The following is a 27,939-nucleotide window of genomic DNA, read 5'->3' as shown; positions in this document are numbered from 1 at the left end:
TGCAGATGTTAGGCAGCTCAGTAAGAATGCAGTATTACTGTGAAGCTGACAGGCCTGGCTTGAGGGCTACCCCTGCATTTGTTTCCCACAACTGTACCACTTTTACCACTAAAAGAGGAACAAAATAATATGAAAAAGCTTGAAGGGAGGGGTGGAGCAGATGTCTGAAAAATGTTTCACTTGGGCAGACTGAGTTGACCTAAAATTTCTTGAAGGTGCCAGATGTGTTGAGGAGGTTGTGAAAGAAGGGGGAATCTCCCAGTCCTCCCTCTTTCCTTCCTCCAAAGTGAATTTAAATTTCTTTAGTGAGAAGCAAGAATATCTCACAGATCTTCAAAGTATCCACTCTGACCTCTCAAGCTGGCTGGTAGACAGTGTAGTGTACTGATTGGACTGTGAATGCATGATTCAGACTTAAGTGACTGCGTCCAAGTCACATGGGTTCTTCAGCTTCCTCTTCTGAGTTGGATATATTTCCTGAGACACACGGGCTTGAGTAAAATACTGCAGGAGAGGTGTTCTTGTAGATATTGCAGCTTTACAATGCATTAGAGGTTTGGTTTTGCTTATGGACAGGTGGCTGAGAATCAGAAGGTGACTGAATTATCCAGTTGCTTTTTTAAGCTGACTTAATAAATGCTAAAAGGAATTTTCCTATCGCCTACCTTTAGAGCTTCCCGAAATCCTGGCTTTAAGGCTGTTCTGCAGCATCCAGGGCAGTGTACTTCCTTTCTCTGGTGTCTAGAAAGGAGAGCTCTTCCTTTCCTTTCTGTGCTTCGACACTGCTTTGCTTGCTTTTCTGCACAACAGTAGGTGGAAAGAGGCCAAACAGTTCTAGCTCCCACTTTTATACTCCCAAGTTTTCACCCATCCAAGTAGTTTTGATTTTAATCACAAGGCAACATAAGGGGGGGGGGGGGGAAGTGGATCACCTAAGGATACAGGTTTTTCCCTTTCTACACAAACCTCTTCTTGTCCATGGGCAAAAATAAGAACTGCTTATAAAATTCATCTGGTTAATAAACAGCCATAATGGGGAAGACTGCACGGAACTTCGGGTTAGTGGCTTATGTAAAGCTGAGGCTCCAGGTTACTAAGAAACTTCTGCTACCTGCTGATGCTTGCAGGCCTGTTAAGAGCTGAGCTCTCTTAGCTTTCTAGCAGGCAGCCAACATTTGAGGTGAAGTTTCGTTTGGCCCATGCAAAACAAACACTAAGCACTGAGAAACCCCCTTTGTCAAAGTCAAGGTGTAGTAATGGGACAGGGAAAATAGAGGCAGCGACTGTGAAAGCTGTGGCAAAGAAAAAGTATTAAATTGTTTCAGTGCTGCATTTTGCTGTTCTCCCTGACTGCAAAAGTCACAGTGACTTTAACTGAACGGATTGTCATGCCTGGGGTGACAGCAGGCTAAATCAGCTGTTAGAAGGATATGGAGTTACATAGTGTGCTGTAGCCTCCCTGCTGAAATTGTGCCTCCTTTTCAGACTTCCAGTTGCTTGCACTGCAGTGTTCACTGTTTCTCTTTTCTTCTGCTCTGCTTGTCCCCTCAGCCTTGAGTAGTGCTTGGCTGTGCTCCTCCTGAGTGCTCCCTAGGAAAGCGACGATGATCACATTCATGAACAACTCGGACAGCGAGGAGGAGCCCTGCAATGAGAGAACATCCCTGATGTCTGCAGAGAGCCCTTCAGTACCCTCCTACCAGGATGGCCTGCAAGCCTCAGAAGCAGGGGAAGCGCAGGCACATAGGGTAGGTGTGCGTCCTTCCCCGGGAATGAAGAAATGGAGTGTGATTATAGATGTAGTCCTGCTACCCCTCAATCCCTCCCAGCAGACTGGCTTCTAGGATTGGCTTTGGCCAGTGTTGTTTCTCTGGTGTCACTCTCAGCTAGCAGCAGCAGTGCCTGTTCCCATTTCCTCCACTGTGACTTTTCCCCCCTCTTCTCCATATATACTCCTCCCTTTTCCTTCCTTTTGGTAAAGAGACAGGCTTTTAATCAGGACCTGATGCACATATGACTCTTGCAGGATATCCTTTTCAGCCTTCTTGTTTTGCCAGAAACCTTTTCTCTGCTAGGTCAAATGCAGCAAATGTTAGAGCAGAATTTAGTCCTGCTGCCAGCGAAGCAGCAGAGTAAAGCAAGCACAGCATTGCTGTGGGGGGAGGAACTGGTCAAGCGTATGCCACCTCAGATGACATTTCTTCTATCTCAGTTCTGGACATCTTGCCCTTCATGTGCGTGTGCCCATCTATGTATTTGCACTTGAAGAGGCTCTTTGATATTAATGGTTTTGGTTTAAAAACTCCATTGCAGCCTGTTTGCAATGGAGTTTCTAATTGTATTGTTCAGTTGGTACCTTTCTATTAGCAACAAGTTGGTATGCTGTGGTGGCCTACAGCAGCGTCATGAAATATGATGGAGTAAAGCTTTGAACACAAAGAAAAGAAGTGTCATATATTTATTAATATTTTTTTACAGAAGAGACGAACAGGTAGCAGCCGTAGCCCTAACAATATTGCTGATGGGGACATGTCTGACTCGGGTGTTCCAGTGAGAGAAAGCACCTTGGAAAATGAAGAGGAGGAACTGACTCTGAAATATGGAGCAAAGCATGTAATCATGCTCTTTGTGCCTGTCACCCTTTGTATGATTGTTGTCGTCGCCACCATAAAGTCAGTGCGCTTCTATACGGAGAAAAACGGGCAGCTGTAAGTGGGGTCTTCAGAACAGCCTCTGAGTACATGGGATCCCTAGCTTTATACATATGTTCCACGCACGTGTGTCTCTGTACACAGACTGCTTCCTTGGCAGGTTGGGAGAACTTTTGCACAGCTGAAGGTGGCTGTGTAAACATACAAAGATTTTACTAAAGTATGCTATGTTCATCTGTGTAAGTTTTTTCCATACCTGCGTTATACTGGTTCATTAGCGCTGTCATTAGGATGCCCTCAGTGAAGCCTGTGAGCAGTGTAATAATGAAGTTGCTTCATATTGCAGCGTAAAAGGCCCAGGCTGAACTCCTAGTCTGTTCACTCACTAGCTGGCAGCAATCAGGGAACAGCATGTTCATTTGGATGAGTGTCTCATTTCCTGATGACATTTCTGGTTCCTAAAGACTCATGGTGTGGATACGTAATTCCATCCAGCTCTTGCTGACTGTGCCCGAGAGCACTCCTGGGGCTCTAACTGTGCTTCACACGTCAGGTGGAGAAATGGGGACTGTGGTCCCTTGAACTGAACCAAAGGAAACAAAATGGGGCAGGGGGCGTGGTGCAGGGTGGTGAGAAGGGATAAAAGAGTCCAAGACTCTCCTACCAAGTGTGGAAAGAAATGGTACCCCCTTTCAGGACAGCACCTGGGATGTGTCCTTGTAACTGTCATGGAGAGCATCCAGAGCATGCAATAAAAATTCGTGGCCTGGAGAGAAGCTACTAAACTTAAATAAAGTCATTTATACTCTAGGTCTTTTTGTTTAGAGCTCTGCCAGCTACAGCTTCTCTGTAGGAATGTGCTTTTGATAGAGACCACTAATCTTGAGTTGATAATTAACTGGAGCCCAGCCCCTTCAGAGGCTACATCTCATGTTTGCTGTGCTTGGTAATCATGCCTCCCTTTCCTTCTTACACACAGAGAGGTCTGGTTTCTTTTGGGGCAGTTAGTTAGAAGAGAATATATATACTTTACATGGCTTTTGCTTCATATTGCAGGATCTATACCCCTTTCAGTGAGGACACCCCGTCTGTGGGCCAGCGTCTCTTGAACTCGGTGTTGAACACCATCATAATGATCAGCGTCATCGTTGTAATGACTGTGTTCTTAGTTCTGCTCTATAAGTACCGCTGTTACAAGGTAAAGCGTTCATGCCAGAGCCTTTTCCACCTATATGCTGTGACTTGAGTTCAAGTGGGGCTTGCGTGTCGGTGAGAAATACAGGCACTGCACTGGCTAGTCCACATCTTAGTCACAGCAAGAATCATATTGTACAGAAGCCTCTCTTAGTGGTGGTAGGGCTGTGCCCCTGAATATGCTTTGCTGTTGTTTTGTCACTAATGGTAGGCTTTTAAAAACGAGGCCAGCTACTTTGTGTTAGTCAGGTCTGAGTCTTCTCCATCTGATCAAAAAGTTTTGCCATTTGTACTTAAGGCCTAAGTTGTACCATTTACTGTGAATGCCTCCTCTTAAGAAGTTTCAGACAAGCTTTGTGGGAACTGGTATTCTTCCTGCCTGTGGAGGCTCTGGTGGAAGGGGACAAGGCTTGGAGGGAAAGGCACATTCATGTTTTGTGCTGCCCAGGCAGTTGTTATATGTGGTACTAGGCCAGCATCTGAGCACTGGCCATTGGTGCTTTTTAAACTTGGCCCCGAGATGGATTTATTGTACAGCTTTAGGCAAACCTCTCCTCCTCCCCACCAAGCAAAGAGAATGTCCTTACCTGTCTAAGCTAGGAGCCAGTATGGACACCCATGGAAATGGATAGGAAAGAGACTGACCCCCTTTCCCCCCTACTCCCCGAAAAAAACCCAAACCAACAAAAGCAAACATCAAGGGATAGAATATATAATGAAAGAGTTTGGGAGAACTGGGAGCAGCTGGCTGTCCCTCCTCCCTCACTGGCAGTGGGGAAGGCAGGGTATTTGGAAACTGGAGGAGGAGTGCAGGAGTCTGTTGGACAATAGGAAGCTCTGTCAATAGTGCATGCAGCCCTGTGACCTGCATGAGGGATAACAGCCCCTTCAATCACTGTCTTTTCTTGCCCTTGATAGTTCATCCATGGCTGGCTGATCCTGTCCTCTTTGATGCTGCTTTTCCTCTTTACCTACATATATCTCGGGTAAGTGGGAATGGTGCAGGCAACCTGGCAGTTCAGGGCTCCTTCACCTCTTTGCAGAAAATCCCCAACTTGAACAAGGAAAGGAATGTCTCCCCTTCTCCCAATGGAGGTTTATGAATTGTTAGAATGAGATAGCTTTCATTTTAAAAAATGGAAAATGAGGTCTTTAATAGGCAATGCCTGATTTTGCCGTGCCTACTCTACAAAAACCACTGGGATGTGATACCGTGAGCATGAAGTGAACAGGCTGAATGTTGTGGTACAGAGGCCCTGAACTATGTATTGAGAAGCAAGTGGAAAGGAACTTTGTGTGCTGAGTTGGTTCTCTGATTTGTCTTGCCTTTTTCTCAGACTACATTGTTTTGAGCTCATTCCCTTAGCTCCCAGCTCAGGTGGAACCAAGCTTTTAACTTGCAGGTGATGCTTGTTAAAACTTTTAATTTTTAACTGTGAGCATCATGCATCTGGTGGGATGACTCTTACATGACTTCTCTGCTGCAGGCTGTCACGTAGCTGTAAGCCTATGTTCAGTTAAGACTTGAAATCCTGCTTGCTCAAACCCTTGGAATCACTGCTGACCTCAGGACTACGGCAGTGTGGTGACTGCGCACACAGCATGTCCATCTCCTGCAGGAGGAACAGGGAGCTAAGAGCAGCAATTGGCTGCAAGGCAGGTTCCCCTTTCGTGATGAAAGCTGCTTCTATCCCGCTTCCTCCTGGTGTAGTAGGAGGCCTGTCTGTTTAACTGCAGCTAGTACGATGCTTTGTGTGTCAGTTGCTTTTATTGCTTAGCTAAATTTTCTTGTATTCCAGTGAAGTATTGAAGACGTACAATGTGGCCATGGATTACCCAACTCTGTTCTTAGTCATCTGGAATTTTGGAGCTGTTGGAATGATTTGCATCCACTGGAAAGGTCCCTTGCAGCTTCAGCAAGCGTATCTCATTATGATCAGTGCTCTAATGGCACTGGTTTTCATTAAATATCTACCTGAGTGGTCAGCATGGGTGATTCTAGGTGCAATCTCCATCTATGGTAAGTCTGGGTTGTGACTCTCAAGGTGTGGCTCATGGAGAGGTTACTCTGAGGCAATCGCAGGACTGTGTATGTCATTCAAAAAACAACTTTATGGTGCTAACAGCTTTATAAAGAGGCAGATGGGCAATTAGGTTGACTCCTTGGCTTGTCTCTTGCTTACTTGTTTGTGTAGGTACTGTACTCCTACCGTGTCTTTCAAAGTGGAACACCAAGTCAGGAAGTACTGAACCGCATCTGACTGCATGTACGGGTGGTTGGATTTTTATCAGTAGCAACCTGATAGTCTTGCAGGTTTCGTTTATGGTTATCGAGAGATCATGGATTTTTGGTATGAGTTACAAGTTTCAAGAGAACCTGCAGAACAAGAGGTAGCCAGGAGGCAACATTCAGATTGGTGAGGAGCTCTGATGGAGGAGAGAGGGTAGGCAAGGAGGAACCCGTCCAAAGGCGTTCATTCATGTGAAACACAGTTGGTGTATGTAGCGATGGATCGTGGAATGTGAACAAAGTACCCCCTGGTCCTTCTCTAATTAAATTTAACACCTCAATGTAATGCTGTCATCTACTTTCAAAGAAATAACGTGGTATTCTCAAGAGGCTTTTTATAGGATTAGCACAATGAAAACTCTTATTACTACATTAAGGCTTGGGAATGGTGTTTTAAGTGAAAAACATCTTCAGGGATTACAACAGCTAGAATTATGCAAAGTGGCAGAAACTGCCATTCAGAAAATCATCCAGTTAATACTGATAGATGTAATTTTGATGGAAGAATAGTTTTTTAAAGATAAAGAATGTAAAGTATGCATGATAGTTTGAGATGATTGTCTGGCCCTTTTCTCTTTGCAGATCTGATGGCTGTTCTCTGTCCCAAGGGGCCACTGAGAATGCTGGTAGAAACTGCACAGGAGAGAAATGAGCCCATTTTTCCTGCATTAATATATTCCTGTGAGTAAGATTAGAATGTTAACGTTTTTAGCCAGATTAAACTTGCAACCTGTTTCTGTGTCAAACCAAAGAGCACTATTTTAGCTACTTCCTTGCCCTAAGATTGGTGTGCATTTATGTTCTGGAACAGACCATTTGTAGAAGGCCTTTTTTATCAGTTACAATGGTGCCAACTCTAATTAGCCAAAGGGAGCCCACATTTGCCTTGTGAAGCTGAAATGTTCAAAAGTATATTTATCCTTTTGTGAATACAGTGCAGAACATGCCCCTTTGTTCTGCATACAAAAACCTGTGTTAGGTGGACAGTAGTGTTTGCAAAGTTATGTGATTAGATGATGCTCAGTCAATACACTTATTCCTTGTGCATACACTTTATAGACACACTTTAAATGTGTGATGAGGTTCCATTCTTCCTGTAGCCCCCTCATGCTCTGCACTGTACGGATGGCAGTGCTTAGAATATATTTGCTTTATTGTTCATTGTGTGGCTGCTTGGTTTGTAAAGGGCTCTGTTCAAATACTGCTCTGCAAACAAAATCAGTCACCTCTTCACTGGCTTTCTTGGGCTGTTTAACTATGATGGTGTCTGGTGCCCTTCTCCACAAAGGTATATATGTGCTTAAGATTAAGATAGTTCGAAGGCAGGCAACTCAGCACTCGCAGGATCTGGACTCAAGTGCTTCATGGACCTCAGTGACTTTTTCATTGTAAGATGAATGAGTATTTCCAAATGTTGGGTGCTAAGCTGAGGATGCCTACAACCTGATTGATCTTTTCTTTTCCAAGCATTTAATGTTACATAAATGCTTTTATATGTTCCAAGCAGAGCTTCTGTTGGCTTCAGCTGACCTCCCTTTTACTGGAGATTCTGTTATACTGACCTGAGACAATCTAGATGAAGTCTCTCACATGTTTTACTTAACAAACAAGAGTTTCTCTAAAGGAGAATGCAATTCAACAAATAAATACTGAACAAAAAGTTTTTGTGCAGAACGTCAGTGTCTCCATTGCAAGGCCCCATTCTGTGGCTCCCTCTAGATGCAAAAACATCACCTTGGCTGAGCTTGTTGTGGAAAAGCAGGCTCTGTGTTTGCCTTGGCTTATTTTGTTTAGTTTAGCTTCTATAAAAACAGGAAGACCAATGCACACTTAAATAAAGAGCTGATTTGAGTTCCCTTCCACTGATTTCAGAATGGTTGGTATTCCTTTTTAATTTAGGGATCCATCTCGAGCATAAACCCCCCAAACATCTTTCAGTTATTCTTGGAACCAAAACAGAAATAGCCAATATTGTGACAGGAAAGAACCAAAACAAATAGGCAGAGAGGAAACTAGCGCTCTAACAACTTCTGCATATCCCTCACTTGTCTGCTTTACCTTTAGCAGAACATGAGGAGTAAGCTGTGTAAGTTAATCTCTGGTTACCTTTTGTACTAACATAATTTCCTGGGCAATTCTTGTCTTTGAAGAGAAGAGCCAGAAACCAGGAAGAAAACAAAGGAGATGAGGACCCTAGTTCTGGATTTTTGCTTTCTTTAGCCTACAGAGAAGACTATACTGACTCTTAGCTATTTGTGCTCTGGGACTTTCTTAAAAACTGAATGGATGCACTACCTTAATTTCCTTTCACTTTGCCTTCTAAGTGCCTAGGAAAACCAACTACGAGTGTTTTAAAAGCATTTACAGGGGCAATGGTTTGTATTTTTAGGGACAGCTAAATACTTAGCTCCTCTGAACTATAGTGACCGATGTTTTATGCAGCTGATTACTTTCTCTCTTTCTTCTAGCTGCTATGATGTGGACAGTTGGAATGGCAAAGCCAGACACAGCTGCAAGAGGACCAAGTCAGCAGACGTGGGATGCAGGTTTGCTTGCATGTCACTCTTCTATACAGAGCACTGTCCCATGGAAATAATGTGTATGTTTGAGACTGCAAGTAAATGTAAGCCCCTGAATCCTGACAGATGCATTTTTTTTTTCAGTGTTGTTACATTATTCGCAGAACTTGGTGATGTTCTGAAACCTGCTGTTAGGACTGGCAGCAAAGATGACCAGATGATGTAGGAAGGTCCAGTATTCAGGCTGCTTTTATTTAAAAAAACCAACCAAACAAAAAAACCAAACAGAAGTGGTGTTCAACACACATCTTCAGATGTACTGAAGTCAAAGCTGAAAGTGGACTAGCGGGGGTTTATATTTTTACTAGCTGGGGATGGTAAATTAAAACATAGGCTCATAAACATAATGCCAATGAACTGGTGAACTTAGGTGTGTTGCAGTGTGTTGCATTCAGGCCACTGCCATGGAGCAGACATGCTTTTACCTAGCTGTAAGTGCAATATGGCTTACCCTGCCGAAGAAAATGAATGTCTTTACATTTACCCTTGGGTAAAGGCTTATGTTTGGGCAGTTACCCAACAGTAGCTGATGAGTTCCAAGTTTACATTCTAGCTGGTCCTGTGGTAATTTATGTGCCTTTGCTTTTATCTTCTTGAAATGCAAGTTAAACTGCAGTTTTAAGGTGATTGAATAAAATCTGACTTGTGGTGTTGGGAGGATTTCCCATCTGGTCCTGTTGCACTTCAGAGATGACAATGCCTTTTTATGTTAAAGCAATGAATGTATGTTAAGGGTTGATAACTGAACATGCTGCTTGTTTGAGGGTAAAGCAGCTGACATAATAACAAACTGCAGGGACGCTATCCTGCTTTGAAACTGGGCACAGACCAGGTGCAGACTACATGCTGAGGCATACGGAATGCCTCGGTGGAAGCTCTGTGTGTCCCAGATCACAAGTCTGCTTGCATCTGCAGCAGCAGCATCCTGTCAGGCTGATGTGGACTGGAAAGTTTGTATGAGAACTTCAAAAAATAGGAACTGTCAGATAGAGTAATATATCACAGACTGGCTCCTTCCAAAAGCACTGCCAAGGGCTCTGTTAGATGTGTTTAATGGGGGGGGGGGGGGGTAGAGAGGAGAAATTAAATCTGTGAACAATGAAATGTGTTTGCTTGCTACATGTGAACACCCAGCTCCAATGTCAATGTGATTCAGGGCAGAACTTTGCTCATAAATGGCAGTCCTCTTAGTCATCCATTTTTGCCATATGACCAGTTAGGGAATACCTGAGCACCTCCACCCCAAAGATACAACAATGTGGGAATGCGTACTAACTTTACTTGGTTTTACTTGTCATTCTAGCCTGTGCAGAGCAATGCGTAGTTCTGCGTATGTACTCGCTTGTTAAAGCCATTGAACTCCTGGGTAGCTGCCAAAGAACCAGTGAACATGTACCCTTCTTACTGTTTCGAGTAACACCCGTGTTTTCCTCAAAGCCACTAAATGTCTCTGCTTGAACTGGTCCTGATGATCACACCTCCAAGGAACAAAGGGCTTACCCATTCCAGAGAAGCTTCACAGAAGTGTGGATTTCATGCATTAAAACAAGTTGTAAATGTAGTTACCTCTTGTGTGTGTGTGTGTTCGTTGGTTTTTTTTTTGTTTTTTTTTTTTTTGTCCATTCTTCTTGGCCTGTTTTTGTGGAACCAAGCTGAGGATGGGAGAGAGAACCACAGGAGCCCTTCACACGGAGACTCTCAGATGTCGGAGACGAGGAGTCCTGTTCCAACCCGCCCCATCACCTCTTTAGAGGAGCTCGAGGAGGAGGAAAGTAAGGGAAGCTTTATACCTTGTTTTCAGTATAGTCAGAGTCAGAGCCTCATGCTTTTACTCATTGTGGTTAACACTCTGTTACCTAGTTTGGTCTAATCACAGTTAATTTGAAGAGTTGTGACTCGTTGAGCAACAAAGATTTTGAGTCTGACTGTGTATTGTTTCTTGCTGCTGCAGAATCTGTTCTGGGATTGTTCCAGTGACATCTCTTGGCTATGCTGACAATTTAAACCGTTCCTTCTTCCCCTTGCCTCCCATCCCTCTCCATCCTCATGCTTCCTCAGCTGGTACATCTATAAAGCAGCCCAGGGAAGCACCTCAGAGAATGAGGCTGAGCAAAAACAAGTGTGGGAGAGGGGACTGGAAGTCTCAGCCTGTTCAGTAATGCGTGGGATGCTAAGGGTCCAGGTTGGTAGCCAGGACTAGGAACTTTCACCTGCCCTGCAGGGGACAAGAATTTGTTCAGGAGAAAGCAAAATAGGAGGAGCAGAATTAACACTTGTTTTCTTTTTCCACTTCTCTCAGGGGGTGTGAAGCTGGGCCTTGGAGACTTCATATTTTACAGTGTGCTTGTTGGGAAAGCAGCTGCCACAGCTAGTGGAGACTGGAATACTACGCTGGCCTGCTTTGTAGCCATTCTCATAGTAAGTGAGCAAGCTTTTAAAAACTCTGTTACACCCTGTTTAGCACAGCAGTGTTGCCAGAAGTACCAGCAGCTGAACACTGCTAAATCACGGCAGGTAACCTGCTGGGTATTCAGGAGAAACCACCCAGTGTTCTCTCTATAAAGACAGGCTTTAAACAGCTACTGAAGCTGAATAACATGAACTTGTCAGAGCAGAGCCATGTGTGAAGATGGCGGGGGTGAAACAGCCCCAGGGAAAACAGTTACAGCTAAACAGTTAGTGGGTTTGCTTCAGTGTTAGGGCTTCTGTCAGGCACAAGAGTCAATATTGTGAACTCCACATTGATTAGCAAGTGTAGTTGAAAAGGTTAACTCCTTTATGCTAAGGAGAACTGCTAGATAAGAAGATGAAGACCTATCTTGTTCTGATGTTTGAGCTGGAAAAAACAGAAGGAAGGAGACTTAAAAATCCATGGAAATTATCAGTAAAAGCAGACAATGATAATACTGTAACTGCTAAAGGACTTGGTCCTGCCAGGTCTAATGACCACATGCTGTTGAGCTTTCCCCTAGGTAGAAAATAATCAATAGGAACTTGCTGATTACATCAGCATCCTCATGGAAACTAACCAGAAGGGCAACGGCAGGATTTTTGGAAGGTAAAAGAAAATGAATTATTGTGTCCTTCTTGGGCCTCCATTTCCCCACTTAGATCCCAAGGATAGTGAAAGACAGTGACTTTCACTTGTGAGCATCATGAATCAAAAAGCATGAGAACTAGAAATGAGCTAACTTTAAAGGGTGTTGAGTGTATCTTTCCTACCTCATAGGTCAGAGAAACCTATAGGAACACTGAGCTCCATATCCTGGGGTCCAGCACAGGGTCCCTTCACTGGGGGAAATGTTCTCTCTTGTCTGCCCATGAGGCCAAATGCCTCATTCTGTTTCTTTTATGGTGCAGTTAAAATTTGTTCTGTCTCCTTTTGCAGTTTCATAATCTTGCTGCTGTGTGACTTTCTGGTTCCCAAAAATGGCTGTGCAGTGTCCCAGCAGTGAGCACATCTTTAAATGTAGAGGTGAACCAAGGAGCAGGAGTAGGCCACATATGATCCCTGAGAGTGCAAGAACAGAGCTACAGGTTCAGTTGGATTGTAATCAAACTTGCAGTCTAGAAACACTGATTTTTAAAAAAAAAAAAAAGTGTCTCTGAAGTTTTGTCATCGTGGAGGAATTAAAAAGGGCTCAGATGAGAGAAGGAATCCATACCTAAATGCACTTAGCCATACTGTCTACCCGAAATGTACAAAAGCTTTCACACATGCTCCAAAAAAACAGATCTTGGCCTGCTATCCAGGTAAAACCAGAATTCACCTATCATACTAAGCAGTCCAGTCAAAAGAACAGCAGTGGATGTTATGTTTTGTTTTGTTTCTCTCTCTCTCTCTCTCCCCCCCCCCCCCAAAAGACCTTGAAGACTGGGAAGGTGTTACAAGTACATGCTGCTGTGTATTGGAGTCCTCCAGTGAAACTCCTTATCTGTGCAGTTCACCAGGATTTAAGTGCTTTTATCTGCTGGATCAGTACTTCATACATAATGGTGTAGAACAAAATGTAAAATAATCTGTAAATAAATTAACCTCTCAGGGTCAGCTGTATGTCAGCATTAGCTGTTTACACCACTTTCTCAGCAGAGAGCTGTGCTCAAAATTGCTGAAGAAAATATCTGTCCAACCTGTGTGAAAGATGAAGCTGTGGGCAAATGTACCTCATGCCACTGAGTAGCTCAGGCAGGCTTCAATTGCTGTACAGTGTATATAGCTTATTATTTGTATATTACATTGTTGATGACAGATATGTTTCTGGGCTTCTTACTATATCTCCCTGTGTTTTTTACTCTCTTCTCTCTGGCAGGGTTTATGCTTAACTCTTTTATTACTGGCTGTTTTTAAGAAAGCATTGCCTGCTCTTCCCATCTCCATCACCTTTGGCTTGGTCTTTTACTTCTCGACAGACAACCTTGTGCGACCATTCATGGACACCCTGGCCTCCCACCAGCTGTATATTTAGAAGAAGTGGGAGTTAGAGGATTGTTTTTAAAGCTTTGCTGTGATGTATGGTACACTGTTTGGAATAAGTCATAAAGTTTTACACTTAGTGCCATATATTTGTAAGGAAAACACTAACTCTGTGACATGATGTGTACTAAAAAAAATCTAATAGTTACATGTTGAACTGAGATTTTTCACAAGACTCTTGGACTCCAGTGAAAAGCCTGGCTCATTGCTGATGCCAGAGCATTACTTTTATGTTATTTGATGTGCACACTGGCTGTTGTGAGTGCAGAAACCTGTATATAGCATGGGACACGGGAGAGGTGAAGGGTCTGATCTGTGCTTCCAGAAGCTAAGGTGTTTTAGCCCTGGAATTGCAGTTAAGTTTAACTGTACGCTAGAATTTCTAATGCTTCACACTTTTGAAGTGTTGTGCAAACATGCAGTGCAAGTAAGTTATACTTGTAATTAGAAAAGCGTTGCAGTCAGCATGCATAGAACAGAGCAGTGTGTTACACCTGGTTGTGAGTATTAGAGAAGCGAGGCTGAACTTCATAAGCTGGCCTCTGTGCACACAACTTCTGGTGAAATTGCCCAAATGCTTATTTATTCTGACCTTACACATAGTGAGCCGTGACGGATCTAGACAGGGTGTCAGTGGTGGGACATTTAAACATCAGGCTTCTGGTTCTGAGCACATCCACCGCTGGAGCTAACAGCTGATGAAGGCAGGGCTGCCTGTTCCAGTGCGTCAGATCCTCAGCGTGGGGAAAAAAAAAAATAGTTTTTCCTGTCTCCTTCCAGCATTTTATCTTTTTGGAAATCTTTTTCTGGGTCCATACTACAATCTTCAAATTACTGTAAGGTGGAAATTACTGCACAACTCCAGTAAATCAGACCTGTAACTTCTTGTGTGTATTTCTGGTCTCATTTCTGTGCATTGTTGTAACTACTCCAAAGGAGGATTTACCTTCCCTTTATGAAGAGGTCTTCTTACAGTGATTGAGACTTGGCTTACCTAGGTTTTGGTACTGTTTAAAGATTATTTTTTTATTACAAATTTTAAAATAGCTATTTACTGTCAAAGGGACTCTTTTGGAAATACCCTGTCATAGTTTGTATCAAAATATGGGGGTGCAAACTTTAATCTGCTGTTACATTACTCTGCATAAAGCATCATTAATGCTAGGAATGTTTACACACCCTCAAGTGAGTTCATTTAAAAAAAAAAAAATCAGTGCTTGTTGCCAGTAAAAAATACAGGTCTGACTGATATGAACCTTACTGTTTTCACCACCTTTTGAAATAATTTTATTTCTACTTTGAGAGTCTTTTTTTAGAAATAGCAAAGTTCTGTGATTTTTTTTAATTTCTTTTCTTTTGACTTGAGTGTGTATTACGTCTGTTTTCTTTGACAGCTGATCAATGTCAGTGTTTCAAAATGTAACATTATGCAAGGTTTTGTGAATAATGCCATGTCATTGAGAGATGCAGAATTTCATCTCTGAAGATAGTTTTTAGATAAGGCTTTGAACTATGCATTTTTAAGGTAGGGCTTTTTCCAATAGACTTGTTCAAGCTAATCTACCTTGGTATTTAACAAGGACATCACACAGGTGATTCAAACAAATTTTTAAAAAGCATGTAAGAGTTTTTATGAGTTGTGTCTGTCTCGGTTTGGACAAGTAAGTAATTCTTGCTTGTTGTTTAGTTTTCTGTCCACATTGCTTACATTTGCAATGTTTGGACTTAGCTGCAGACAGTTAATTGTTACTAAAAGGCATTTCCTTTGGAAATGTAAATCACTAGAGCTCTGCTGATTTTTAAGGTTTATGTCAGAGTTCGTTTTTATTTTTGTTTGTTGTTTTGTTTCAGGTGGTTTTTTTGGTTTTTTGTTTTTTTTTTATATAAATTAAAACAGTTACAGGGCCAAATCAGAATACAATCAGTTGCAAACTTGATTTTACTTTCTGCGTTGCATGGTGTAGAGAGGATGTGAAATATTTATATGTACCAGAAGAAAAATTCTGCTTGGCTTAACATGGTCGTGGCATATTGTTAGAAACAATTTATTTCTATGAAAGCAGAGTTGATATTTGAAGGAAACTGGGGGGGGGGGGGGGGGGGTACCTTCAAATGTTGAAGGATCACTACTGCAGCTGGTGGTTTTCTGCAGATTTGTGCTTGCCAAAGATTGGCCTTCCACTGAGCAGTTCTGCATAACTTACAAAAATTGTAATTTAAAAGGTAACTGAGCAACAGATTCTGTCAGTGCAACAAAATGTATTGTTCTGGTGAGTGACAGGAGTATATCACATATATACTGGAGTGGTTTTAATTGTGTAAAAGTTCATATGTATTTACTACAAATATATATATTCACTGTGTGTGTTTATGCGTGTGTATATATACACACATACACACAAGTTTTAAAATGATATTGAGTGATTTCTCGTCTCATTGGACACTTTCACCTGTGCATAAAGTTAAGTTCTGTTTGTGATGTTAACATTGTGCAGCGTAGCCTACGATATGAAAATGGAGAGGGCATGATTTACTCTACTCCCTAGTTGGCTACTACATGAGATATTGACTCAGTGACCTGGCAACTTGAATGAGAAAACCATTTGTCTGTCTACTGTGTTCATTCACTGATTTCAACTTGCTGCATGCTCTGCTGAACTGCAGTCTCTTTCACCCTGAAGAAATCCTAATACTCCCACTGATGCGCATCCTAGAAAAAGCACAGCTGTTGTGTAGGCTGGGGTGACACCTGTCTTGATGCAGGTGTCACTTGACAGCCTGAAGTCCTATAGGAGGTGCCATGTGTTGGCACTTTCCTACATGATCCCTGTCCCACCGACTCCTCCTCTCCAGTCGAAGTGTCTCATTGCATGTAGTCCCAAATATGACACCAATCTCTAACATGTAAGAGTCAAGCTAAGTTCACAAACAAACATGTAGTGGTAAGTCTGCCTAATGCAAATCCAAGCTTTTTATTGGTGGGGAGTATGCGGCCTCCTTGCAGCATTTAATGCCTTTGTTAGAAGCGTGTGCAATTCAACCAGTTTGGCATTATCACCTTCTGACCACGCAGTTGCTGCTTGTGCTTATTGCTGTGTTCCCTCTTGTCACTTCATTGTTGCTTTTGGTTTTGGTTGTTTTGTTTAAAGAGTGTATTGTGCATCAAAGACTGGAGAGGCATTCTGGCTGCAGAGCATGTGCGAGAAGCAGCACAGTCATAAAAGAAGTACAAGAAACAGGATGCTCCTTGCAGAACCATGCAGTGCTTCCACAGCAGCTCTCATCAGATACTCAAGGTCTCATTCATAAAACTGAACTTCAGGCTCTTAAGGGAAGTCCCTCAGAAAGGACTCAATCTGTGCTAGAAGTGTCATCTCCTGGCTCACAGAGAGAAAAGGACACATTTGCGATATTAGGTGTCTCAGCAAGAGCTTTATAAACACTGCTGAAGCTGGGCCAATGTAGGTTAGTAGATACAGCAAGGTCATAGCACACGTCTATCACAGGCAGGAAAAAGTAGTGGTCTGCTCTCCCATACCTTCTTTGCACCAGTTGCCAGTGAAGTCTCCTCCATGGGGCAATCAGATGAAGTTAGATGGACCATCTGTCTTTGAGTAAATGGCACTTGCTGATGGGATTCTGGTGAAGAATAATAGCTCAAGGCCTGCTCTCCTTGCAAAACAAAGTATTTGGAGGTCTCCCTGCTACTCCCAAACCAGTAAATTCTCTGCTTTGTTCTTGCCTTCCTAGGTACTTCCAGTTAATCACACAGTGTGTTTGCCTTCCTCTTCCTTGTAACTCAAATTGCATTTTGGTTTAAATTGAATATATAGTTAAGTTTTCTTTCTTGTTTCCCTCAGACCCTGGTCTCCCTGTTTCTGCATTAGAGATGCTCCTTGGCAGCCACGGGAGGGCAGTAATTCTATATGGAGAAGTACCAGCCATTTTAGAGTACTGTGCTGTATGCCCTTTGTTTTTCAGTGAGACTGAAGGCCCTGGAGTCTTCCCTCATGGCAGGGAGAAAGCAGGCACCCTACACCCCAGCATGGCTACAGTTTTGGCACAGCACAGGAGAGGTTTTGAGTGAGAGTGAGCTCGTGCTGCCAGAATCTGTTTAAAACCAGCTGGTTTCAATGTGATGCCATGTTCAGGACTGCAGCTCTGGGTGAGGTGCTGCTGTTACATTGCATGGTCCATTTTGTTTGGGTCCCTCCCTATTTATTTATGTATTTTTTTAAAGCATTCAGCCCTAGTGTCAGTCCTACAAACACCAAGCATAAGTCAGGGACTCCTCCAGACATCACTAAATTAGATTTTCTTCTGAACATCTTCAAGAAGCAAAGGAACAATTATACTTACTGCTTCATCATTCCTCTTCTCCCTTGCAGTCTCCTGTTCTGTCCCAGCAGGTCTTGCTAATCTGCAGGAAAAAAAAAGAGCATGCTGCTGTCATTCCAGCTCTTGGCACTGGGGAACCTAGGGTCTAGCTAGATCGTGTTGTCCGTGTCCTCAGGAGTACCAGGGGCTATCTAGTTTTCTTTAACTCAGTTGTTTTATAAGGAAGCAGTCTGGACAAATGTGATATCTTTGCCAGAACTTCTGCTACCACACTGTTCTATCCCTCACTGAATTTATCCTTGCTTCCCCTGCCACCAGTAAGGTAAAGTGATCTGAGCTGTTCCCATTCTACAAATGGGAAACAGAGTAAGAGTAAGAGAGTAAATGCTGGGTTTAAGCTTGGTTACATAAGAAAGATCTGCCCACATCAGATCAGGGCATCGAACATGATCACAGAAGTCACTATAATTTCTTTTACATCTGCTGTTTGCTGCAGGTTTGTTGTCGCTCATCTTTTCCCACTCTAAATTCAAGACATTTGTCCTGAGCAATCAAGGAGTTAAGTGAATATAAACTGTTATCTTCTTTGTGTGACACATTTGTTTGACAGGTGCCCAAGAGCACAATTTGGGAGGTGTTGGGGCTCAGCACTATTTATGGCTCAGTATTAAAAAGATATAAATAACTAGAGACTTTGAAGTAGAACTAACTAAACTCCTTGATATAGAAACCTGGGACAGGTACAGGGCCAAGTAGCTGGAATGGAAGTTTTCCAAAACTGGGAACTGTGCGAGTCCTATCAACTGCAGCCTGAACTAAGTGACAGCTCCCAAGGCCAATTTGGGATTAGGTCTGTGCAGAAATAAATGGTGTGAAGCCTGGCACTCCTGAACTGCCTTGCAGGGCCTGAAGAATCAGAAGGGGGCAGAGTAGGAAAAGCATTAGGCCTATTTTTTCCTGTATCACTGGTTTCTATGATTTCAGGGAGACCTTGCTCACCCTGGTATAAAACATGAGTAACTCCACAGCTAACTTGCATTTAAGCAGACTAGGAAAAGTATAAAAAGTGTGAGAGCAAGTGTGGAAAACTGACCCAACCTTTTAACTTGCACTATGCCATCTTCAATCTTTACAAAGCTAAATATAAGCAATTACAATTCTCCCTGACTTGGTAGAGCTTCATCTATTTATGAAAGAATCTGAGCCTTCCTTCAAAACTGGTGTAAGACAAGCAAGATCCCTAGAGCTGAAGATGGGTATTCAGGATTATTTTTAAAACTACCTATCCATAGCTTTGATGTACCAACAGATAGGTAGTGGCAATAAAATGCCAGTAGCCTTAACAGACTTATTCCAACAGGAACATCCTCCTCCATCATCATGCCAGAAAAGACATGCCCTCTCTATAAGTGCCTACCAAATATGGCCTTTCTAATATTTCAAGAAGTTCAAATTTGAGCTACTTTTATTCTTCAAATATTGTGCTAATAGTTAAGTCTTCCAGAGTGTTATGTGCAGGTGTTAAAAGGCATGAAAACTGTTTGACTCTAATAAGAAAAAAAAAAAATCTGATTTTTGTCGCTATGTGATTTGAGTGGGCAAGCTAAGAACTGAAATGGCAAACACACTGAATGATTTCAGACAACTCATCAAGCTGCCAATTCAGACTCTAGGTTGTGCAGAAAACTAATGGGGAATAGAAATAGTGTTTGGCTATAGAGGCTCTGAGCTGTGGCTGGTCAGCCTAGGGAAGAATACAAGGCTAGAAAAAACAAAACATACCTGAGGCATGGGTTAGACTTACCAAAGAGGAGTGGGGTGCTGGCTTCTCTAAAGGCACTTGGCATGTAAAGGGTTAGGTCACCTTCTTTGCCACCATTGTGCATGCACATGCTTTTTGGTGCTGTCATGAAATAGGAGTGTCACTGCATAGAAGAACAGCGAGAACATCAGTCTTCCAGGAAAGGAACCATGTTTCCTATGCTTTGAATGCAGGCCACCAGTTAAACTGAAGCAACAGTTGTTGAAGTCTGTGGAGTGGATGGCACAGGATGTAGTCATTGTCCAGGCTTCACCATTAAACACTGTATCTAGTGGGACTGCTGAAGGAAAGGGACATCTTTGTGCTCCCACCTTGGGCTCCTCCAGGCTAGAAATCTTCTTGGAAGCGTCTGGGAGTTGATGGGAGAGTGAACCTGTACCGCTGGTTCTTGGCACCACTGTGCCTGAAGGCAAGCTCTTTTCCCTGTGCACAGCTACAGAGCATGTTGAAATTACTCTGCTGTGCTTCCACTGAGGCTTTCCAAGTACTTTAGGCATTGGGCTTCAAGAGCATGACAGAGCAGGAGAGTGCCATTAGCCTATTATACAGATAGGAGTTGAATAATTTGCTCAGGGTCAAATGAAGAGCTTAACCTGGATGTCTGGACCATCTCTTGATCAGTCATTCTTTCCAGAGGCTTGTATTAACTGCTGGCATCTTCCTTTTAGCTGCACTCAGATACGTGTCAGTCAGAATGTTCTGCCACCAACTGATCTCTCTCTCCAGGTATGCAGACGCAGATGTAGATACTAGAGGTCAGATTATGCAGTCCTTTTCAACTGACCTCAGGAACTGGATCGATAGCTACAGCAAAGCAGAAAAAGGGTCAGTCAGCATCCAAAGGTAGCAATGATTCTGCTTTCCCCCTAGACTGACTGCTAGAAGTAAATTGTCAGGACTATCTGTGAATCACCTTCAGGCCAGTGGATGGAGCTTATGAGTTTTTCCATTTGCCACAGAGGCACTCAGAAAAACTCTGCAGTTTTCCCTGTCTCCCTCCCACACCTTGCTGTGTTTTGGAACAGCGAGACAAGATGCCAGGAAGCCAGAACAAGGACTGGGTCTCAGGGCAGTGAAAGAAAACGTGGTGTCTTGGGGCAAGGTGTCTCACTGCTCTCCAGCTATGTGACACATGGCAATGCTGTGCCAAAAGTTGGGGCCAATGGCTGAGTTTGGCAGCACACTTTACCATTAGCCAGCAAGGCAACCTATGATGACTAGTGTTAATTCTTAGTTCCAGTAAAGTGTTCAGAAATAGCCCTGTTTCTCCCATATTCTCTGGCTCCAGCCCACCTTCCCATTTAGAATAACTCTGCACAAACTGTTCCAGATAAGCCTTCTGTCCTTTGTAAAAGGCTCTTTAGAGTGGCTAAATGCAGGCAAAGGACTTGCTTCTGTTTGCCTAGCTTCAAAATTAATTTGTCATATTTACTCAGGGGGTGAATGGCTTCACTAGGTATCATCTGTAAAGTGAATCCTGGCTGGAAGCTACAAAGAACTGAGCCTTTCCACTATGCCTGCACAGAATCGATTGAGGTATGTGTAATCCATCAGGTGGCAAGAGGGGAGGGCAAAGCATTCACCAAACTATGCAAGCAAATGCAATTTACAATGAGCAGAAACAACCATCTGTCTAGCCCAGAGATAAAGAAGAATTACAGGCTGAATAATGTTTAACTGAATCTCTCAGACCTGGGGAGAAACAGAAATACCCTATTCTTGAGGCACACAGCTCCTAATCAGACTGCTACGCTCTTCGACTTCATCTCATCCAAAATGGCTTTGCTTGATACCCAAAAAAGCACTGTTGTGCAACAGAATTTGAACAGGCAAGCATGATATTGTGAATGTTTTACTCCATTCATTGCTAAGGTGGTGGGGGCAAGGTGCCTGTCCTTGCCCTACACTGTCCCACACGCTATTCAAAGACAAGGACTGGTATCACTTTCTTCCATTTAGTGCTTCTATCTGCAGCCTCTCCACCTGGCACTGTCCTTCTCCCAACATATTCCACCCCCACAGGCTTGTCTCCAATTTTCCAAAGCACCCGGTACCCACTTGGACACCCGTGTGGCAAAGTTTGGAGGGAGTGGTGGTGGCATGAGCCACAGCCAAGCGTGGCACGGTGGCGTATGCATGGTATGCTGCACAACTTTTTCTGGCAATCCTCTGTCAGTGATGAACATGTTTGTAGCTTGGGCTTGTTGTGGCTTGTTACCACCTCATCTAGAGAATAATACCTAGTTTTGTTTTCTTTCATAACCTAAAGAGAGAAAAAATCCATGTACCTATATGTAAATTTCCAGTTTGTGAGAATATATTTGCAACACTTCTTTACCCTCAGATGGAAAGAAAATCATGTTATCCAGCCCACTGAGCAGGTGTGTGTGGAGGGCAGGGGGAAACCCTGGTGAAAGGTAATGAGGCTGTGATCTGCCTCACATCCCTGAGAAGATGCCTAAAATGCTACCTTTTCTTCAAATAATTATTAGAGAGAACCCCAGCATTGGTGGGCCTGCATCCACCTCCTGTTAAGAGTTCAGTCCTGTATCGTCTATGCCCTGCAGCTATATAGCACAAGCCACAAATACCCTGTCCAGAGCCACTGCTGTCTGTTCTGGATAGATAATAGCAGGAGACAAGAAATGCTTGAGTCTTAAGCTCTGCTACCAATGCTGGCCTCCCAGGTCTCTGTTGGTCTCTTCCCTGCAGACCCACAGAGGAAATAAATCACCTCTGTGGTTCAACAGCCTTCACTCTTCCTTCCCCAAAGTGGCCCCTCTCTGGGTTACACAGAATGGGCGAGTGGTATGAGCAGGGGCATGGAGAGGCACCTGTGAAGGTAGCTTTCTCAGCAAGGCAAAACCTAGGGGCCCAAGGGAAGCTTTTTGTGACTTCTTCCCCCTCCTTTTTTTCAGTTAGGGGACAAGGCAGCCCTTCAGCAGTCCTCTCCCCTCCACAGAACCTGACAGCCACCTCTGCCCACCTCCTCCCAGCCAGGGGGCTCGGGGCCTTCCAGCAGCCCCACTGGCTTTCCCTGCCCTCTCCAGCTGTGGAGAGCAAGGCTGCTCGCTGAGAGCCCCAGGAGGAAAATGGGGGTGGAAATCATGAAATACCTGTTCTGCTCCCTGTATTGTGCTTTCCTCTTGGACAGAAAACATTCATCTCGAGAACTGCCACGCTGTCTCCTTCTGACAGCACTAAATCATCTTAAAAATAAAGTGCTCACTAACTGAAATGGAGCCTTGTGTCCATCCCTTTGCAGTGAGGGGAGAGAGAAAGGAAGGAGAAGTGCAAAGAATGCCCAAGTGCTTTGGGATGAAAATGCATAGTTCGGGAATCAGAGCAGCCCTAAGCATTACAAAAATAGCTCATCATTTGGATCCTATGATGATACTGGATGTGCATCTAGCACTGACTGAGTCAGAGAGATCTCATTTCTTTACAAGGCTGTTGCTCTCATTCTTGGCCATAAAGCCATGTAAATAACATATGGTACAAACAGCGTCACTGAAACCTGCCAAAGTTTTGAAATACCTACAAGTTAACTACTAAAACCAAGCCACCTGTCCAGTGACTTCTACTTGAGCTGTTCCAGTTCATCATCCCTATATTATTATAATATGTTGATGGAACACCATAAATGTACGTAGTCAGATAAGACATTCCTCCTGCCCTGAAGAAATTACCCTCTAAAGAAGATGAGCACACACAAGGCAAGACCCCTCAAGAGGTAGTTTATCTGAGCCTCAGCGGTTGCTTGGAGGAGGACTGACAGAGAAGGAGGACTGACGGAAACATTTCCAGAGCAGCTTTTGCTTTGTGGTTAGCTGTGTGAACATGGGAGAAGGATAGTGACGTGTATTTTATTGTGGTTGGAGAAACAGCTTGGGCCTGTCCTATGCAAGAGGATTTCTGAGTGTTCTCTGAATAGCCTGGATACTTGTCAACCTAATGACATAACCAATAGCTGCTTAATTGAGACTCCATTAACTCTTTTTTTCTGCAGGTTAGTTGTTTGCCTACTAATTTCCTGTTGCAATGGAGCCCTTCTTACTGCAGGGCCCAAAGATCCTTCTAGGCTCTGGTTCTCTAACTGTTTCTGTTTGTAGAAGTTTAGCCACTCTGGTCTGTTCCTCTCTACGCTCCTCTCTGGGAACTTGGCCCACTTGGTAGGAGGCTTTAAAGAAGCCAGCTTTCACTGGGTTCTTCCGAGCAGTCAGCATCAGAACTGGCAGAGCTTTTCTTGGGTGTTCCCTGGCACCCTGTAAGTGGTGAGCTGCTAGGTGGTGAGCGAACAGACTCCTCTCAAAAAACAGCCAAGAGGAGAAGGAAAGCAACCCCACCCAAAGGCTGACAGTGACCCTGCTGGAAGTCACAGTCAAAGACCCCTGGACTCGCTCTTCCTCGTGCCCCTCTTGCTGCTTCTACCCCAGACGTGCAGCAGAGCTGTTTATGCACCTCATGAAATTGCATCATTAAGCCCTTCATTACATAAGCATCAACAGGCAATATGAGGTGAAGATATGATGGCACAGCTAAAGTATCTGCTATGGAGTCAGGACTTCCAGCTGCTATATCAAGCTTTCCCACTGACCTGGGGTAAGGTACTGACCTCTCTCTGACTTGCAAAATAAGGATATTTGGAGAATTAAATAATCTTCAATAAACCGTTTTAACATCAGTAGAAAGAAGGCTCTGGGGAAGTGTGACTCATTATCAGTTACAATTTAAATTTATTATAATTTCCATTATATTTATATATTATATTATGAGGATAGTTATATCATTATAGTATTTATATCTGTCTTGTAATTTATATTATTATAAACACATTTACCATACTTTTATTATAATTTAATAAATTATTTGTATAATTCTCATAGGTGTAACATTCTTGCTAGAAATGCTCATGTTTCTGGATAAGGCAGCAAGAATGTTGAAATTTGACCAAACAGAACACTACTGAACAAGATGTAAAAAGCAAATGACAGTTACGGTGCCAAAGATGTGTTGTGGCTGATTTCTTAATTATGTTCACTTCTTGTTCTTACAGGTAATCAAGAGACTCCTCAAAATCTGGGAAGTTGCTTTTTCAAAGGACTGCTCTGGCTTGCTCTCTACATTCAGATCTGCACTGCACAGATCTGCAAAAGAATGCAGGCATATAGCACAAAAATTACATGAGATTTAGACACCGAAGTAAAAACTTAACCTGAAACAACCTAATTCTGCTGTCACATCATACTGGAGGCACTAAGGCATCAATGGATGCCAACGTTTAGATTTTTACGTAGAAGTTTCCTAGGTTTCTTCTCTCTAGCCCACTTGGAAGGGCTTTATCTGGCAAGTGTTTGCATAGCATGTTTAGCAGATCAGCTCCTACACGAACTCCGACAGTTGATTCAAAGCATGGATGAAACAGGTGTCACAGCTGTTTTACCTACAATCTTTTGGTGGAGGGCACAAAACCAGAATGGGGCGGCCTGGGCTGATCCCCACAGGATTCACGTCCACATCTCCTGCCTTTGAACAAGGCACAGTTTGCTCAAGGCCAGACTGTAAATTTGTCTGGGATTTGGAAAGGATGGGGGAGTGCTCCGTTCTCATTTCCTCTTGCTGAGCTTTCCCACTGTGTAGAGCACAATAATAAATAATAATAAGAAGAATATGAATAAGGCTGGAGAGAGGAGAATGCAAGAGCATGCATAACGATTAGGGTCCTGATGTGAGGGTGGAGTGCTGTAAGTCTTCACAAACGGAGAGGGAACCTGAATTTGGACAAAGCCCATGGGAACTGCTAACCATGAGGCTGTTAACAAAAAATTTCTGAAGAAAAGGATGAGTCCCTGGTCCATTTTTGAACCACAGCATTCTGCCCCTTCTTTTGTCCAGGGTTCAGGTCTGTAAATCTCATAATTGGTAGCATTAAACCAATCCCAAGTATTGACAGTATTTTTTCTCTTTTACCGTTTTTCCCCAGTTTACAGGGAGATCTTGCACAGCCTCTGCCATGGAACATTCTCCCAGTGCTTTACATATACGGTGTTCAAATTTTTATTTAGGATTGTGGACAGAGTTAGGCAACCATCCCCACAAAAGTTAGCCTCTGGATTCTGGACTGTGAGTCCTGGGTGTGCTGCCCCTATTCCCCTCAAGGACTAAAAAGTAACAAAAAAAGGACATGAAGTATCTTCTCCTAGCAGCTTCAGTCCTGCTTTCAATCCTACCTCTTTGCATTCCAAATCGGGTTGGAAAACAGACACTTCTCTCTTCTTTAATCTAAGTATAGAAGGAGCTAGCCTTGCGCTCAAAGGGGTCTTTTAAGGCTGTAGAAAGCCTGGCAACAGAAGGTGTGATGCAAATTGAACAGCAGTGGCAGAAATACCCAATGGTTTACTACGTGGCAATAAAGGGAACCTGCCAGGCCTGTCTTTGAAAGATGGGGAGAGCTTTATCCTGTGCTTGTTCTGCCTACATCTCAAACTATGACAGCGTGCTCATGCAGAAACCCATGCAGTTCTCCGTGCTCAGCACAGTGAGTAAGACATATTTCACAATTAATGCCGAGCTGACGCACGCAAAGTGATGTTACACAGAAACTTAGAACTGACATCCAAATTCAGCACAGGAATAGATAAAAGAGTGTCCTTAGAAAAGACATGTGAAACATATCTCTTTCCAGATGAAGGTAAAGATGATCTTTCCTTTAGAGCAAGTAGCACGGAATTAACCACAAACCAAACAATTAATTCATATGCATTTTTGGAGGTGTCAGTATTGAAATTAAGAAAATTAGACTTTTTTTGACAAAACTTTTCAAGGCTGGTACCTTATTGCAGCCATGTTTTTTGCATCATCTAACACATCCAGTCTCCACCCCATTCTCAAACATGAAAGTGTCATGTTTGGCCTTTCCATTTCAGATATATTGTGTCTATGCACAGCCTGTGTGTAGAGCAATTAAGTCAATAATGTGTCTTCCCCAGGGAATTGTTTTTTTTTAACCTTTCAAGTTCAAATCTAGCCTTTCTAGTACTGACTGAGGCTTGCTTCCAATTGGATAATGTCTGGGTGATGAGTTTTATTAAATTTATTTGTAGCTGTCTGTTCAGTGCCTAGCAGAGACGTTCTCATGGCTTACCTGGGAATCTGAGTGGGGCTTGGGTGGGAAGCATATATTTTTATTTTTTAAAAAAAAGGATAAAGGAATATATGCAATATTTGAACAATATTTTGTGTGTTTATAAATACTAGCCAAATAACCCTTGGTATGAGCAGCTGGAGATAAGGGATATAATTATCCCCCTCTACAGCACGGGGGAAGTTTGGCACTAGCAGGTTGGCGACAATATCCACCAATGTGCTGTATTGAGTTTACCTCCTACACTCACTTATAGCAGACCATTTATCCAGTTTCCTTCTTCACAAACCCACAGCACCCGCAGCTCCTACTGACTTTGATATAGGTCCTTCAGTGTGGATTTAAGTGCTCAATTCAAGCTACTAGCCGAAAAGGTTGGCCAAAACAAGCAATTGACAATGCTGAAATTAAAGCTTGGGGCTGTTTGTTGGTCACTCCTATAAGTTACTCTACAACTAGAGGAGAATTACGAATTCTGTTTGTTTTAAGAAGAAATGAACTATTTAATCTCCAAACCTCATCCAAAGGTACTCCTGCACTAATGCAGCCATGTGGCAAATGCACCATAAAGACCGTATTGTTATTTTTCAGACAGGAAAGTTGCTGACAGAGACAGGCGCTTACCAGAACATCCAGAAAAGCAGAGCTAGCTGTTACTATCAGCCCCTTGCAGCATCTGTGAGACACATCGCAAGACTCAACCTGTAGGAAACAACGCGCTGTTTTTCTTTCCAACAAGTATATGAGCATGCAATTTCCAACACATGCGTGAGCAGTACCAACGGCGATTTTAAGCCAACGCTTTGAAAAAAACCACACCGGCATCCACCTACAAAGCTTTCTCGGTCACGGAGCGCCACAAAATGGAGTTGCACCCTTCGTTTGCCTGGAGCCTGCTGGGCACCGGGCTCCTCTGCATCTCCCCGTATACATTAACGTCCCCGGAGGGCTGCCGGGACTGCCCGAGCAGTGACACCCCCCCCTTCTCCCTGGGCCCTCCTGAGGCGCGGGGTACCAGCGCTGCCTACCCCCGTCCTTTCCCCGCCGAGGCACCCGGCCCGGTCCCCGCTCGTTACAGGAGCCCCCCCCCCCTCGGCCCGGAGGAAGCCGGCCCACCACTGACAGGAGGCGGCCGTGGCGAGGCTGCCGGGCTCCCCCGCGATGCCGGCGGGTCCCCGAGCGCCGCCCGCCCGCCCGCACCACACGCACCTCACGCCTCGCCGCCCCCCCCCCCACCCACCCCCCGCCCAACGGCCGCCGCCGCCGCCGCACGGACCTCACGGGCCTCACGTCCCCCTGCAGCCGCCGCGCAGCGCCGCGCCGGCCCCCTCCCCGCCCCTCATTGGCCGGCGCTCCGCCCGAGCCCTCCTGCCATTGGCGGGGGCGCGGGGTGCACGGGCTCGGCACGCTCCTCGGCGGCGGTTCTGCCGCGGTAAGGGGAGGGGCC

The 27,939-nt window shown here is 43.8% G+C and overlaps 1 protein-coding gene and 1 long non-coding RNA gene across 6 annotated transcripts; one reads left to right on the top strand and one right to left on the bottom strand.

Moving 5' to 3' along the window:
- Positions 1 to 27,887, bottom strand: LOC138688536 (uncharacterized). 4 transcript variants are annotated; one of them, XR_011327397.1, is made up of 5 exons: positions 27,769 to 27,887; positions 19,309 to 20,152; positions 17,548 to 17,608; positions 16,727 to 16,827; positions 1 to 1,645 (listed from the first exon to the last, which is right to left on the bottom strand). It is a non-coding gene; the product is annotated as an uncharacterized lncRNA (long non-coding RNA). The 4 variants fall into 4 exon arrangements; XR_011327393.1 differs by lacking the exon at positions 27,769 to 27,887 and adding an exon at positions 27,117 to 27,537; XR_011327395.1 differs by lacking the exons at positions 1 to 1,645; positions 27,769 to 27,887 and adding exons at positions 8,738 to 12,225; positions 27,117 to 27,539 and having other exon boundaries at positions 16,727 to 16,860.
- On the top strand, positions 1,555 to 15,602 carry PSEN2 (presenilin 2). 2 transcript variants are annotated; one of them, XM_009923494.2, is made up of 10 exons: positions 1,555 to 1,748; positions 2,479 to 2,708; positions 3,708 to 3,849; positions 4,764 to 4,831; positions 5,645 to 5,865; positions 6,718 to 6,816; positions 8,604 to 8,681; positions 10,367 to 10,486; positions 11,014 to 11,132; positions 13,025 to 15,602. In XM_009923494.2, exons 1-10 carry the CDS (start codon positions 1,605 to 1,607, stop codon positions 13,178 to 13,180), a joined length of 1,377 nt encoding a protein of 458 aa, XP_009921796.1. In that variant the 5' UTR covers positions 1,555 to 1,604; the 3' UTR covers positions 13,181 to 15,602. The 2 variants fall into 2 exon arrangements, with proteins under 2 accessions (XP_009921796.1, XP_009921797.1); XM_009923495.2 differs by lacking the exon at positions 13,025 to 15,602 and adding an exon at positions 12,579 to 12,986.
- Positions 27,888 to 27,939: the final 52 nt, after the last annotated feature.

The sequence above is a fragment of the Haliaeetus albicilla genome, chromosome 13, assembly GCF_947461875.1.
Source record: "Haliaeetus albicilla chromosome 13, bHalAlb1.1, whole genome shotgun sequence".
In the NCBI taxonomy this organism is placed as follows: domain Eukaryota; kingdom Metazoa; phylum Chordata; class Aves; order Accipitriformes; family Accipitridae; genus Haliaeetus; species Haliaeetus albicilla.
Note: the sequence above shows the minus strand (reverse complement) of the source record. Positions and strands in the feature narration are given on the sequence as shown.

What these genes read in the sequence shown, in the direction of transcription:
- PSEN2 (XM_009923494.2), top strand. Translation starts at nt 1,605, where the DNA reads ATGATCACATTCATGAACAACTCGGACAGCGAGGAGGAGCCCTGCAAT. An exon ending in TTTACCTACATATATCTCGG is followed by an intron (nt 4,832 to 5,644) that starts GTAAGTGGGAAT and finishes CTTGTATTCCAG; the next exon opens with TGAAGTATTGAAGACGTACA. An exon ending in TCCTGCATTAATATATTCCT is followed by an intron (nt 6,817 to 8,603) that starts GTGAGTAAGATT and finishes TCTTTCTTCTAG; the next exon opens with CTGCTATGATGTGGACAGTT.